Raw genomic sequence first — 15,894 nt, 5'->3', positions numbered from 1 at the left:
TAAAGCCTTAAAGCTGCTGAAAGGGAGAGTTCTTGCTTCCATTCTTTCTTGCCCTGGTTTTAGTGCTCAAAAGGTCTTTTGGTCAGCTGATTTGGCTCAATAATCCAGCAGCAAACAACCTGCTTTTTTTGAATTATTTCTTAGTTTTCTCCTGTAGTTATTTGGGTTCATATATGAAGTTAAGAAGTATCAGAAACAAAAAAGGCTTCACCTACTAATACCTTGTAGTTTTTGACACCCTACCTTTTAAATTGTTTTGACCTGTCTTGTGGAACTATGCTTTTAGACAACTTGCTACAGAACCAAGTGCAACATGATTTTTAGGTTTGCTTGGCAGGAGTTACTAACTTCTGAGAAAAGAAAGCACAAGTATTTCTTCCAAAAATCTTGTTAAGCACTGCATTTTTTTTGCCAGGCTTCCTTGCTTTCTTACACCATGAGAAGTATCCCCAAAGAAAAAAGCTAGCAGGAAGGAGGGATGAGCAGAAGACAGATTAATCTAAATAAAAGATTTAGAGAAATGTATTTCTGTCCCTTAAGAGAGAATGTGTCTGTGTATATCAGTTAGGTTTTCAGTAGTAAGGATGAACTTTCAAACTGTTCAGAGGCAGGAAGTGTTACTTAAAACTTACTTGCAATACCGTGTGCTGAAGCTTAAAAGAAATTGGTTCTGTGAAGTAGTTTTGATATCTTGATCCTGCTGGCTGTCTCTACCAAGGTTCACTGCTCCCACTTTGCTTTGATTGATGAATTGTAGTAGGTCTGTGAACTTTCATCATAGAAGAGAAAATTTAGGGGCAAATTAAGGTTTGTCTCATTATGCTACTAATGTTTGACTCAATTGAAACAGGTCTAACCAGGAATGCTTTGAAGAAGCTTATTTTCCAACTCTGCGAACACTGTTAAATGCTCCTGCAACTTCACCTTTGTCTGAAATAGATATCAGTAATGTTTCTGAACTGTTAGTTGACCTGACCAGACCAAGTGGACTGAAACCCCAGTCTAAAAAGTCTCAGGACTATCAGGTACAGTGTGTTAAACTGGAGGAAAACAATATTCGTGTCTAGAGATTAGGAACTGACCACCTTTACCTACTGCTAGCTGTTTGGGCCTTTCTGAGATTCCTAGTGTCAGAAGCTGGATTAAATGAATGACTGTTCAGGTAATGAAATCTTTTAGCTTCACCTCCCTGCCCTCCCTTTCCTCAATTTCCTCTCCTTCTTACAATTAAAAAATGCTAGTAGGAACTTGCACTATGGCTAAATGTCTATATTGGGAAAAGTATTTATAAAAATCAGTTGGTGTATGTACTCAAAATACTGCATTTTAGTAAAATGTTTACTCTGTAAAATTAGTCATTAGCTGCTTAAATCAGAATGATCTCATTGCTATGTTTTGTAAATAGTTCCAAGCGAAACTTCTGATATCTAATTACTTTCCTTTACAGGACTTAACAGTGCATGACAGTTTAGCAATGAAAATTTGCAATGAAATCTTGATGGACCCAACTGCACCAGATGTTCGGATTTATGCAAAAGCTTTAAATTCACTAGAAATTAGTAGCTCTTCCACAGAGAATCTTCTGGTTCTGCTCAATGACATTCTAGAGGTAGTACATAAATAACATGGTTCTTACTTCTTTAATCATTAGCAATCTGATACCTTCTACAGTTTGGATGGCTTATCTTTAGTTACTGAAATTTTACGCCTAAACTTATGACGTAACTGTAAGATCATTAGGCAACATGAAGAGGGTGCTTGATTTAAGATGAAGTGGGAGGGGATTACAAGAGTGATGTGAAAGTTTTTACATTGATGCTTTTATTAATATGGGAAAATAAAGTAAAATTTGGGAGTGTGACAGAGGAATAGTATACAGAAATGTTGAAAAGAATGCTGATCTACTATGGGCACATTATCCAGAGGTAGCTATACTCCAGGACTCAGCCAGAAAGGTCCAGTTGCTTTAATGTTTTTTAGGTTTCCTTTAAAAAAGAACAAAAAAAGTATTTTGGGGTTTCAATGCCTGGTGTTGATGGAGAAAGTGTTCCTCTTTTCAACTTGACTGATCATCTTCATGTCACACATTGTATCCTTCATACAGTAAATTTAACTAATCCTATTAGTGGGTAAATTTAATGGATAAAATAAATAGTTGTAAAATTAAGTAGCTTTTAACATTAAATGTGACTTTTCCAGAAAGTGAAAGATAAACTATGTCTAAGAGCTATTGAGAAGATAAAGACGAACTTGACCAAAGATCCTAATCTGGGCAAAGACCACACTGAAAGGACTGAGGAAACAGGGCTCTCTGAAAGGATACAGGAAACTGACATCACATTATCTGAGAATACTATTCAAAATGAAGAAGGTATACAACTGACTTGTTTAGATGTGTATGAAAATAAGTTTTAGTTTTCCTGCGTTAAATTAATCTACTTTTTGAAAAGTGGGAAATGGTAACATCCAGTAAATATGCATACAGTTTAAAATATTTGTACTGAAGTATTTTCCATTTTTTTATTGCTTTTTGATCCAATTCTATTTTCTTATTCTCAGTATTACTCTAGTATAACCAGTGCTGTATTTTGAGTCTTAAGCTCTGCCCTGCAGCTCTCTCTTTTTAACACAGTATTAAAATAGGCTGCTCTTTTTTCTTTTTTTTTTTTAAATTTTTTTTTTCTTTAGCTGTTTGGCACACTTGTATGCCTGCTAAATACTAGTGTTGACTAACTCATCTTTAGAATGTGACTTGCTAACTTGGAGAAAGAAACAAGTACTTTGTGGGGTATTTAGACTTTAGACTTACCATGCCTGTGCTTCTTGCAGACTATATTATAGCAATATATAGCTGATATCTTCAGTGTTGACACCGGTCTGTCCTTGTTAGGAGCTCGTATGTTGGAGCCAGATTTGGTTTTATTGCTATTTAAGAGCTTGAAGTGGAAGTAGCTGGAAGACTTTCCACAGCTTATGCAGCTGCATGTACCTTAGCAGTGTACATTGTGCTGGTGGCACAGAAAGTCTAACATTTTTCAGCAGAAAAGCAATTGGATGAAACTTGTTTAGGTTTGCTTGCAGCAGTAAAGCAAAGATATTGACAAGCAACTGTTTTAAGCAGATCACGTTTTCTTTTAACATTTCTTCTAATTATTTGTTTTATATCTTCTAGTGAATTACTTCAGGGCTTTAATCTGGTGTTTCTGGAAGTGTCAAATACTTTTAATTTCTTATATCTACTATGCTTATGTCTTCAAATATTTATTGGAAGTATGCTTTTGAGAAATAGTTGTACTGTCTTCTAACATCTGATAATACTTTTTGATATGAATTTCTAATGGAAGAGGATTTTTGAGCACTTTTAAAAAGCAGGTTGTAGGAGAAAAGCATTGTTCCCTTCCCTTCTCCCAATCCTCCCCAGATACATTTGGAATCATTAAAAATAAAGCAGCATTTACTACTTCAAATTTTTAAGTGATAGCTGTGAGCAAAAAGGGCAACAGAAACTATTTTTGTCCTGCAGGTGCTGCAAAGGAGATTTAGATTTAATGTTAGGAGGAAGGCTTCCTAGCAATAACAGAGATTGCTGAAGAAAGATTTCCTGAAATTTTTAGAAATTTTAAGACTAGAATAGAATACTTCAGTTGGAAAGGATCTACAATGATCATCTAGTCCAATTGCCTGACCGCTTCAGGCTCACCAAAAGCTAAAGCATGTTAAGGTCATTGTCCAAATGCCTCTTAAACACCGACAGGCTTGGGGCATTGACCATCTCTGTTGGAAGCCTGTTCCAGTGTTTAACCACCCTCTTGGTAAAGAAATGCTTCCCAATGTCCAGTCTAAACCTCCCCTGGCACAGCTTTGAACAATTCCCACGCGTCCTATCACTGCATACCAGGGCGAAAAGCTCAGCACCTCCCTCTCCACTTCCCCTCCTGAGGAAGCTATAGAGAGCAACGAGGTCGCACCTCAGCCTCCTTTTCTCCAAACTAGACAAACTGAGTCCTCAGCTGCTCTTCATGGGATATTCCTTCCAGCCCTTTCACCAACTTTGTTGCCCTCCTCTGGACACATTCAAGTACCTGAACATCCTTCTTAAATTGTGGGGCCCAGAACTGCAGAGGGTACTCAAGGTGAGGCCGTACCAACGCTGAATACAGCAGGATCGTCACCCCTCTTGACCGGCTGGTTGTACTGTGTTTGAGGCACCCCAGGATGGGGTTTGCCCTCTGGGCTGCCAGAGCACACTGCTGACCTGTATTGAGCTGGCTGTCAGCCACCACCCCAGGAATAGTTTACATGTGATTAACCTGTGTTGGGGCAGGGTTATAGCTGAGTGACATTTTAAGCTTCCTTCTAGCCTTATTCTCTAATTTCTAGTTTAAGGAAAAAGTGGGGTTAAAATTGTGTGGCTTTTTTTGTATAACAGCCAAAACTTAAAATACTGGTACTTAAGATAAATTAAAATTTATTATCTATGACTTCTGCATGTGCTATTCTGTTTAACAGAAAATAATAAAGATGCTCTTCATACTCCAGTTAATGAAGTTAAAAGTAAAGCAACTGCAAAATTGAAATCCACAAGAAACAAAGCTGGCAGAGGTATGCACTAGCTTTTTCTGGCTACAATACTAGTTGTTTTTAATAAAATAATTTCATATTAACTCTTTGTGAAAATAAAGATATAAAAACATTCAGTCTTCATACTCTGTTTTTAAAATTTTATTTGTTAAAAGATTAAAATAGTTTGTTTTGTGGAAATTTTTGTGCTGTTAGCCTCTCCCAACAACACAGATTTAAAGAAGAAAAAAAGTTCGACTACAGGATTTCAAGATAACTTGGCCACAGTCATCTACAGTAATGTACAGGTGTTTATGGGAGAAGTGGTACATTGCAGGTTTTTTTGTTGTTGGTTTCGTTTTGTCACCACGTTCTATCTGTGGTGACTGGGTATTTATATGTTTCAATGCAATACCAAACACTGAAGAAAGATACAAAACTAGTTTAAGAAATGGTATCATGATATGAAAAGAGACTTTTGCTTATACTTAGGACAACGGAAAGCAGCAGCAGAAGTGAGGTCTGTGAGCAGAAGAAAAACTGGCACAACTGTAAAATGCAGTAGTGAAAGGTAAATCCTTTTCTCTCCACCATCAAAACCATGATGTCTGTTCTAGCAAGGAATTTTTAATTCAGATGTTTTTCCTACCCCAAACCTGCATCTTTAATATCCTCTATTCCTAATACACAGATAAATATTCAAGAAAAAAACCCCTTTGAACTGGTACTTCTGAAACAATAGCAGGTTTGACAGCTTGACTTTTTAATCATTGTTGCCTAAGAGTCTGTAATTCTTTTTTTAACGTACCTTTTGTGCATAGAGTTAATATACATTCTAGCAGACAAAAGTTATTTTTTGCCTTACAGTATTACTCTTCTTCCAATCACTTGTTCTGCTTTTTTAATAACTGTTCTGTGGAGGAATCAATTTTTTTATTTTTTATTTAAATTCTTTTTTCCCCCTCCACATTTTTGTTGCTTCTTTTTCAACATGTGGTTGATAAGCTTCTACAAATGACTGGTAAGTGAATATACACAACACACTCCTTTGCTTATGATCTTGTAGGAGATAAGCATTAAAATGACCTTATCTTTGTAATTTTCAGCTGTGCTCACTCTTTCTCAAGCAAGTAAGCCACAGACTTTAGGGTGACCAGGGTCAATCATTCCCATTTGCCTGTTCAGTGTGTTTACTTTGATACCACCTAATCTTTTGGGGGTTTTGCTTATTTTGTAACTGCTAACACTTGGTTATCTTTACTGATACTGCTATGTCACTTAGAAAACTTTAATATATTCCTCTCAAAAAATAAAAAGTTTATAATTAGTAAGAAGTACTTTTGCTCTTTAAGATCATGTTTCAAGTTTGTTAATATAAAAACTCTTCAGTTTGCTTAGTCTTTTTGGCCTTATTTTAAAATATTTTACATTTCAGTGGTGATGAAATTCCAGAATCTGTCCCAATGTCAAGTTCAAGGCCTTCAAGACGAGCAAAAACAGTGGCACTTGAAAAAACAAGAATGAATCTTTCAAGACTTTTGAATAGGGAAGCAGATCAATGAATACAAAAGGAGAGAAAGTGTGCTTTGCTAACGCTGGAAGTTAACATCAGACTTGAAAAATAAATCTGTTGTTAGTCATATTTAACTCTTTTTATATTATGATCATTTATAATTCTAGATTTTTCTAGGAACTTAATTTTTTAAAAATAGATGCTTTTGATGATTTTTCACACTATGAAGTTTATCATTCATGTAATAAAAACATATTAAAATATTACCTGAACAAAATTTGGTTTGTTTTTTTGTTGTGTTGTGTTTTTTTTTTTTAGCAGAGAATACTTTTTATCTGCAAATAAAAATTGCTGTTGGTGGTAAGTACTTAATAGTTAAAGCTGTTTTGATATTTAACATTATTCAGAGAGAATGTTTGACCTGGAGTGGTTGCTTGTGATGGCAGCAATTTTGAATGTACCTACCTTTTATGCACATACTTTCTGTATTTATTAGCCTGTGCATTGCTGACCAGGTCTTATTGTTCATGTTAACGTAAAATAGAATTGATCTTAACTGTGAATTCTGCTTCCTGCAGATATGTGTCCACTTTATTTTAAATAATGTTAAAATGGTAAAACTGAGTTGCTGATTTTACAAACCTAAGCCTGGAAGTCTGCTAATGATCTTGACCTTGTTACGGAAAATCAGTAAGGTGCTTTTAGAAAAGCATAAAAATATTTGTGGTATAAAATAAGATCCAATAAGGAAAGGAATACCTAAGTACAGAACGGGCAAAAAATGAAGTACTTCAATAAGGTCTGTGTACTGTCTTTTTAAAGTGGCTTACAATTTTGATTTCTTTGTAGCTTTGAAGTTCACAAACCTTTTTCTAATGACATACCTAGGAATAGTCACGAATTTTAGAGAGACAACAGAAGAGTAACTTTAAACTGCATGTAGTAGTCACTGGTGGCTGAGCAGACCGAGCAGACACCCTGGACATGCTAGTTTTTTGGTGTGGAAACACACTGTCAATCATGTCTGTTACAATATAGATAATTTCCAAGGCAGTTGGAGAAAAATGTTGATTGCTTGACAGGTGCATCTCAACTACTGATGCCGAATGTAGCTTTTGAAGGAACTTGCATTTAAAATAAGTAAATATACTGTAAATGATCTTTGGTAATTCGCAGAAATGGCTTAGGGACACAAGTGAAAAGTAGCGCTCCTGAAGTGTAATGCCCAAACTGTTATGCTATTTTCAAGCTTGCATATAGGAAACAGATAGAACTGTGTTGCTATTCTTCCCTTTCAGTTTTTGTTAGAAACTTGTTAAACTGCAAAATGCTGTGACACACTTTTCTGCTGATATGTGCTATTCAGAAGTTAATGTAACTGGTGAATTATTTTTATTCATCATTTTAAGCAGAATTTTGAAGTCCTGAGCTCCCTTTTTTGATAATTCTTTTCTTCAAATCTCCAGCTTGTGTTCTAGTGTGAGTTTGTGTACATGCAACCACTTGAGATCAGAGACAGTGTCTGTCCCCTGGAATGCTGCCTGAACATAGGTAAAAAAGGTGAAGTATATATTTGATTGTCAAATAGAGCTTTCCTTGTGCTTTAAAGTTTAGGGGTTTTTTGTTTTTTTTTTTAATTTCAGTTACAAGTTCTCTCTTGCCCTCACTCGTGAGTGGTTTGCTCCTTGGCCACAAATATACTTTCAGCAACTGCTGCTAGTCCACTCATTTTTGGTTAAAATGAGTTTCTAGGAAAAGCTGGAGCAATTAATTTATAAAGGCTTCTCTGGGAATGCCTCAGCTTTGCCTTCTTGCTGTTCTGTTGCACCTTCCCACATACGCAGGTTCTGTCTCTGGCATCTCTTAGGAATCCTGTACTGAGAAGATCACGTTTCCCAGAAGTTGCCTGCCAATCAGTGGATGTGGCTTCACTGGTGTGTATTAATAGAAGAGGGATGTTGACAAACTGGAGTGAGTTCAGTGGAGGCCCCTAGGCTGGTCAGGGGGCTGGAGTGCTTGCCCTGTGGGGAGAGGCAGAGGGACCTGGGCTTGTTCAGCCTGGGGGTGTTGGGAGGACCCCCAGTTACCTGCAAGGTGTCTGTTGAAGAGATGAAACCAGGCTCTTTGCATATGATGGGAGGACAAAACCCAATGGGCATAAATTGTAACTTGGACCAGAATACAAGGACAAAAAGGCCGCGGAACAGGCTGAGAACAGTTGGAGCAGGTTGCCTGGAGAGGCTGTGCAGGCTCTGTCCTATGAGGTTTTTAAGATCTGACTAGATAAAGTCCAGAACAATGTGCTCTGACCTCACAGCTGGCCTGCCTTTGAGCAGGATGTAGAACTACAGACCTCCTGAGGTCCTTCTATGCCCGAATTACCCTGTGATCCTCTTTCAGGCTAGAAACTTGACCAGCAACTGGCATTTCCATCCCCTCTGGGCTCTTCCCCTGCCCTGCGCCCTGTCAAGGGACGGGTTTTCTGTGCAATAGAAAATTTGGTATGCTTTTGCACAATTACTTCATCTTTTGAAGAAGGATGGCTGCTTAATTACAGGATAGGATGATCATGTGTGTTGTATTTTTCAAAGCTGATTATTAAGCAATAATCAAGGTCTAAATGTATGCAGCTGACTTTCAAGCAAGTCACATGTGGTAGCAATAGTGTACATCCAAAGGTGATAATGAGCCAAGTCTGGAAGTATCTTACTACCTGCAGTGAAAAAATCTTGACTTAGTATGCATTACTCTCTCTAGCTAAAATAATGTTGCCGATTTTTATTTACTTTAATTCTATAGGTTGAAAGTACCTAACTTCCTGGCTGCTTAATTAAGAAATAAGATTTTAATCCCTAAAAGAATCTAATTGACGTAAAAACAGCCTCTTTGTTGCTCTGAACCAATTACTGTGTATCTTCTCTCCTTTTGCTGGCTGAACACCACGTGGTGTCAAACAAGAGGCATACGAGATCTAGACTTGATTCCATATTAAATAATGATAAATAGTAGTCATTTGTTGTCAAACTTAAAATGATCCCATGTTTATTCCTATACTAGTTTTTTTTCTTAAAACCAGTTTTGTGATTGGTTTTGTTTGCTTGCCTAATCAGTCTCTTCAGACTACAAACTAAAAGACTTTCTCTTGATAAGTCTCCTTTGCCTGGTTGCTGTCTCAAGGTGAAAGGTGAGTGCTGCACCAAGAACATTTCTTTTTCTAATTTTGTTGTTTATTGTCTGACTTAAAGAAGTGGTTAGTGAGCTTGGGTTATGCCTGCATCTGACTCCCACCTGAAAACCTTTTAACTCATGAGCTAATTGAAACTCGATGTGACACAAAGGAATAGATCATAATTGTTAAAAGTTAAAAAACTAGACAGCTGCTTGGAGGTGAGACAGACATGTCTGTAACAGAAAGGTTCTGGTATTTACTCGGTCTTTGAAATTAATAAATCCATGTGGCATCTGCTCCTCCAGGCACACGAACAGGATACCGGCTGCATTAGTCTCACTGCTTGAAAGACTGTTTTTATGTCCCTCTTTGGATAGCCCTGACTCCTGAATGTTCCTTGTGCTTTGGTGGGGCTCCACTGAAGTCAACTTCAGCGCCTCTCCCCCAGGAAGTTTAATTCTCTTGTTGGCTTTCTTGCCCCATGGAATGCAAGTGCATTAAACAGTTGAGAATACATAAAGACCCTCTAGACAGTGTGGCGTGATGATGAATGTTCATTCTTTTAATCATGTTCTGTGCTGTCTTAACAGTTCAGTGACTCAATATCCTTGTGGGATCTTGTGAGACTTGCCAGAATTCACAACAATCTTTTTATTTCAGTTACTGGATTGCACCTGCAAACCAACAAACTTGTGTAAAGAAGAACTGCATCATCACTTAAGTAAGAAGATAATTTTAAGTGAATCTTTAAAACGTTTGTTTTATAAAATACAGTGTCTTCCAAGGAAATTTCCTTCTGGAAAATTACTTCTTGGCAAGTAAAGGACAGACAACTTATTAGAAGTTGAACTAAGAAACCTCTACTCTAGCTGTTGAATGTATGACTCCAGAGAAGAGAAATATATCATATGGTTTTATTCTAACACTTTTGTTATAGCTCTATTAATAATAAAGTTTTGATGAATGACGTACATGAACCTTGCTGAAGCTGATCTAAGCATGGAATGTCTACAATGTAGTCAGCTACAACCATTTACTACTACTTTGAGTAGAGTTTAAAATTTTGATGTTTACATTGAATTTCCAAAGTACACGGGGGGAAAAAATGAAATAGGAAGAGCATTTACATCCATTTTAATTGGTGGCAGGCATAAATTCATAAAAACAAAAGGGGAAGAAAGACCGTTTAGCAGAAACCTCAAAAAGTGCAGATACAGATTTGTTGAATGACAATCTTTCGAGAGAGTCTCCTGCAGGCTTGGCCTTTCTTTTAGACATTATGGTCATTAAACACTGTCACACAGAAGTTCTCAAGATAAATGAAGATGAAAGCATACTGCAGAAACAAACTGGTTGTTCGATACATTTCAATCCGTTTGCAAAGGAGATCTCCTCAGATAATTTACCTTTTCTTTTTACTGCTTTGCTTCGAGGTAGTCGGTCTCCACCTGTTACAGATTTGTTTGAATTGTTATTACCATAAATCTTTACATGGTGACCTATGCCACAAATTACATAATATATTAACTTTCGTGCACAAAAATAAAATTGGGAAATAATAATTCAACTTAAAGAGCATAGAAAAATCACAATACTATTAAAGGGGAACATCTGATTCTGATATAAATTTGTACTGCAAGAATTTCATGATGATCAGATGTGAAACTTTATATTTAAAAAAAGAAAAAGTACATCAAAATGAATAATGCTAGTAGTAATATAAAGCCAAATCACACAAGATAATTTCAAGATCAATGTAATAAATGCTTATTATTCAGCAGAAAAAAAAATCGGGAACAATGTACAAAATAATAGTGCAAGAACAGCTGCAATCTATTTGTTCTCATCAGTTTTGAGATTTTGGTTAAAAACTTTACAGCTGGCGAGAGATGCTGCTGAAAAACTCAGATTCCACTCAGTGGGCTGATTAAGGCACATCTTTATGGACTTCAAATGTTCATTTTCTGTGTTCATGTCTATTGAATTCTGCGGCTCCGAGACTTTCACTTGTAGCGTGCTGTGAGAAAAGAAGTGGGGGTGGGAGAGGGAAAAAAATGAGAAAAAGTTTAGTACACTTTTCTCTTCCCTTGCAACAAGCAAACTGATAGGAGGCAAGATGAGGTGGTGGCACATTGCGTATACGGTTGGGTTTTTTTTGTTGTTTTACTGCACTATGTTCCAGAAACACCGAGATCAGAACCTGACTGTGCTGTGCTCTCCACGTTGTAAAAGTAGAACAGGCTTGTTTTGTGTTGAAATAGCTGAGGTCCTGTTAATTTGCAAAGACTGTCGTAGGTCAGTCTCCTGCTCGTGCTATTCCTTTGCACAGGAAGAGGTGTGTTCCGCAGGCTGGCCTTCCTTAAGTCATGTCCAGCTGAATACTGTGAAACCACAGCAAGAACTGGGTGAGAATTTGGGGTTAGGTTTTTTTTTTGCTGGCATCGACAGTTTAGTACAGCCATGAAAGGACTCATATATAGACAGTTTTTATTTTGTTTCAGATCTAGGAAAATAAGTAATACAAGGGAAAGAAACCCAGCCCTTTGTGGGGATCAGTAAGCAGACTAGGATGTATATGTGGATTGACTCATACTCTCATTGTTGCCATAAAGAATCATAGAATGGTTTGGGTTGGAAGGGACCTTTAAAGGTCATCTAGTCCAACTCCCCCTGCAGTAAGCAGGGGCACCTTCAACTGGATCAGGTTGCTCAGAGCCCTGTCCAACCTGACCTTGAATGTTTCCAGGGATGGGGCATCTACCACCTCTCTGGGCAACCTGTTCCAGTGCCTCACCACCCTCATTGTAAAAAAATTTTTCCTTTAATATATAAAGCGCTGTAATTGTGCACACTTAGAAGAGAAGGTAGAGTTTACAACCTCTCTATCCCTACTATTTTTTTAACTGCCTACCTCCTGCAGTGATCTGTGTCCTATGTGCAATTCATTGTTTCTTGCCATCCTTTTCAAAGATTTCAAGAACTACGAGAATGATACAAAGTTGGAAATATTTCTAATTACTGAGATATTAAAAATAAAGCTCTGTGTATTTTAATTAAGGGTAGAGGGTAAGAATGATCATGCTATAAACTACCTGCACACAAAGGAGTGTTTAAGCTGCAAGAATATCTTAATGGCTCTTACTTGCTGCATTTCAGGAAACCAGGTCCATTACAGGACTTAGGTGCAAACTATCAAGGATTGACTCTGCTGAAGTATAGTGTTCACATGGGTGAACAGTCTAGCTTTGAACATTCAGTAATTATAAAACTATAACGTGAAACACGGTAGCTTGTGTTACTCAAATACTGTTGACTGACTGATTAAACTTTTTCCTATGTCATGGCATGAGGGAAAGACAGCCCGTGTAACACCTGAAGTGACAATTCATTGTTCCTTTTCACAGATCATCTGAAACACTTTCAATTCTTTTACATTTCTATGCAAGCCCTTTAGAAGGCTGTGTGCCTTTCTGACATGGCAGTGAAACAGGCATTTCTGATTTACTAGCCCTAGCTCCTAACGCTCTTTAACTGGGGTACTGCTCCAATACCCTGCATTTCTTTGTGTCTTTATTCTTCTGCCTCTGTCTTTTGTCTTGTTTTTGCCTTGTACCATTTTCCTTCCTTCTTTTCTGGTTTGCATGCACTCTTGTTGCTCTGATCTTTTCCTTCTTGTAGGAAACACTGAATGCAAGCATAGGTCACAGAGAAGACTCTAGTCATCAAGGTTACTTTCTTGAATTTACAGCCTCTTCAGACTTGAACCTTTGCCCTCGTTTGCTGTGAGGAAAGTCAAAGCCTTTTCTTAAGACTATGAGATTAAGTGTGTATATGAGCTGGTGCTAGTGCTGACTTCTGAAGTCTTTCCTTACCCCTACTGACTATATGCTTTCCAGGTGTGGCCAGGTTGCAAAACTTAAACTCTTAACAGAAATAATCAACAGCTAAATGAAGAGATAGAGCTGGAATGTTGTTTTGTTTTGGTGTTTGTTGTTGTGGGGTTTTTTTGTTGTTGGTGTTGTTGGTTTTGGTGGTGTGTTGGTTTGGTGGTTCGGTTTTTTTTGTTGGGGTTTTTTTTTGTGGTGGTTGTTATCTGAAAGGAACATAAATGCCTTAGGAATCAAGAAACTGCAACCTATGAAGTAGTATATACCTGCAAAGTGCTTTACAGAACAACATTTCTACTGTCTTTAAAGCAGTAGATACATAAACCTTGTTTAATGCTCAGCAAGCGCCAGACAGAAAAAGCTAAAGGTTCAGGCTTCTCAGATGAGTTGGCATGTTACTTCTGCATATAAAATAGGAATTGTACTAAGTCAGTATGGCCCATTTTCCAAATACCACTGCTAGCAGTAAGAGTGTATACTAGGATTTGGTGTAATTGTGACCGTAATTCCTCCCCATTTGCTTGGCTGCAAATGAAAATGCAGAGTGCTATAATACTACCAAAAAGCACTTTCCGAGTAGTCGACTTGCCATAAGACTGTCCTACTCTTTATCTTTTAATTTTTGTACAAGTTTCTGTACAACACGTAAAAGGCAGGACTGAACTTGCAAAACTAGAACTGAAGTATATGCTGGTAATTGTCACACAGTAATTTATGTCTTACAGAAGAACTCTGTAAATTTAGCATTTTAAGACAATGCATAAAAACAGGAATAGAAAAATGTTAAATTAGTGTTTTTGGTTTTTTTGGTGTTTTTTTTTTTTTCAGTTCCCCAGTATGGGTAACATCAACATAAAAAGCTCAAGTATTTTAGGAAATTTTACCTTGATAAAGTGGAAAATAATATGGCTAGAGATCTGCATTAATATATCTGTTAACCAAGAACCTAGTCTTTCATCTCGCTTTTCATTCTTTTACCTGTAGTGATTTATTTTCTAGCTGTTGATGTACCAAGGTATGAAAATGGTGTATTTAAATAGTATTTTTAAAGCAGAAAATGTAATTAAGGCATAAAATTAAATAGAAACAGTTGAATTTCTCCAGCCAGATCCATCAATAGATTCTACTCTAAATTTTATTCCGCTCTGCTTACAAAAGGTGCACTGTGCATGAAGCATTCCTAGCAAAAGAAACAGATGTGTCATACAGCAACTCTCCTGTCAGGAAGAACTGCAGGTTACAGCCTGATGCCACCAGGAGCTATGAAGCCTGTTTCACTAGAGCTTGGAATTAGGCTGTAGAGTCTCTCTACATTCTTCCGGAGTTCTCTACCACCACTGCTTGCACCAGTAAGAGGATGGAGGTCCCTTTAACTTCCTGGACAACAGGCATTTATTGACCTTATATAATGGTCTCTAAAAAGGTTAGAATTCCCAATTCTGAAGTCATCTGTTTACTATTCCAGCAATTATAATCTGTTTTGGTTTTATTCATTTAGGATTGACTCAGTTAATCAGCTTCCGTGCATATGATTTGTGGAAGTCAGGTACAGGTGCTTCTGTAATACGGAACATAAATTACAGCCATGGTCTATTCAATAGTTCTGCTTTCACCAGTGAATTTGAAGACAGGCCAACAGTGCTAAAAGCCCAGTGAAAAAGAATAAAACAGGCTTTATTTTATTTTTTAAGAATTCTTTGTATGATAAACTAGTGATATTTTTTGGAAATTCAGATGCTTTTCCTCATCTGTGATTACACTGCCCTTTACCAGCCATTGCCCTCTAACTACTCTTGAAGTGCTGGTAACATATTTAAAAGATTTCATATTTTAGAGTGTACAATAATTGATCCTGATCATTCTTGTCTCTTCTTAAGAAGTAAAAATTAAAAGAAAAAAAAAGTATACGGAAATGAGACTATACCTTTTTGATCTGAAAACAGTAGCATTGTAAAAAAAAAAAATCTTTCAGGGAGCTAAGTTGGGTGTTTCTGCAGTCCTTTAACACGTGCTGTATCCCTGCTCTGTATAAGGAGTATATTCACTCTTACAAAGATTTTTGACTCCTCCCTGTAAGTGAGCATATGTGAACGAGTGGAGAGGCAGGAGGGGCCAGGTACTGCACGGAGGCTGTGGACACACGAAGGTCATGTACAGTGACAGGACACACTGTTTTGTCAATGCAAGCTGAGGGTGCCCTCACATGCTCTTGGCTTTCTTTGGATGCTGCTGCACACAAAACTGTCAGTGATGACTCCAGGATTATTTTTTTTTTTCATATGTTGCAACCCTCAGTTCCCAAATGACCATTACTGAATCAGCTCTGAATTTACTATCTTTCAACAGCGATGGAAAAAGAGGCAACTGCCTATGTTACTCTGACAAATCATAGCAGCCAAATCAGAATAATGCCAATGGACTCTGAAGTCCTATTTAGTCTCCCCTGGCTAAGCAGACAACTCTATGTGTGGTTAAGTCTCCAGGCCTGCTACGATCTAAAAGGAGCATCTCTCTCCACAAAAATTTCTTCCTATCATTAAAGCAAAAGGAATTAAACAGAAAGGTCTTTGAATTCAACCTTCTACTAAAGCAAGTAACAAGGGGCCTTCCCATGCTTTTAAGAGCTAAAGAAAATGCTCTTTTCCACACTCCCAGTTAAAACTGCTTGAATACAAGTATTTCTTTGTGAAATTTTGCATTTCTTTCTTTAGTTTTACCCAAATCATTGTTATGATAACAGAAATACTGATTTTTAATAGGAGGAC

At 37.2% G+C, this 15,894-nt stretch overlaps 2 protein-coding genes across 7 annotated transcripts in view; one reads left to right on the top strand and one right to left on the bottom strand.

The window, feature by feature from the left end:
• The window catches only part of NCAPG (non-SMC condensin I complex subunit G), a 28,557-nt gene extending 22,296 nt beyond the window's left edge, over positions 1 to 6,261 (top strand). For 2 of the 3 annotated variants that reach the window (XM_069792979.1, XM_069792995.1), the window contains 6 exons: positions 851 to 1,025; positions 1,448 to 1,609; positions 2,200 to 2,371; positions 4,510 to 4,602; positions 5,053 to 5,131; positions 5,996 to 6,261. In XM_069792979.1, coding sequence (XP_069649080.1) covers positions 851 to 1,025; positions 1,448 to 1,609; positions 2,200 to 2,371; positions 4,510 to 4,602; positions 5,053 to 5,131; positions 5,996 to 6,122 — 808 coding nt within the window. In that variant the 3' untranslated portion in view covers positions 6,123 to 6,261. The remainder of the gene's footprint in view (positions 1 to 850; positions 1,026 to 1,447; positions 1,610 to 2,199; positions 2,372 to 4,509; positions 4,603 to 5,052; positions 5,132 to 5,995) is intronic. The other variant, XM_069792987.1, reaches the window with a different exon arrangement.
• Positions 6,262 to 10,142: 3,881 nt separating this feature from the next.
• The window catches only part of LCORL (ligand dependent nuclear receptor corepressor like), an 88,980-nt gene continuing 83,228 nt past the window's right edge, over positions 10,143 to 15,894 (bottom strand). For 2 of the 4 annotated variants that reach the window (XM_069792922.1, XM_069792943.1), the window contains exon 8: positions 10,143 to 11,259. In XM_069792922.1, coding sequence (XP_069649023.1) covers positions 11,200 to 11,259 — 60 coding nt within the window. In that variant the 3' untranslated portion in view covers positions 10,143 to 11,199. The remainder of the gene's footprint in view (positions 11,260 to 15,894) is intronic. The other 2 variants (XM_069792958.1, XM_069792933.1) reach the window with 2 other exon arrangements.

This window comes from Haliaeetus albicilla, chromosome 1 (genome assembly GCF_947461875.1).
Source record: "Haliaeetus albicilla chromosome 1, bHalAlb1.1, whole genome shotgun sequence".
Classification (NCBI taxonomy): Eukaryota; Metazoa; Chordata; class Aves; order Accipitriformes; family Accipitridae; genus Haliaeetus; species Haliaeetus albicilla.
The sequence above is the reverse complement of the archived record's forward strand: the minus strand, read 5'-3'. Positions and strand labels throughout refer to the sequence as shown.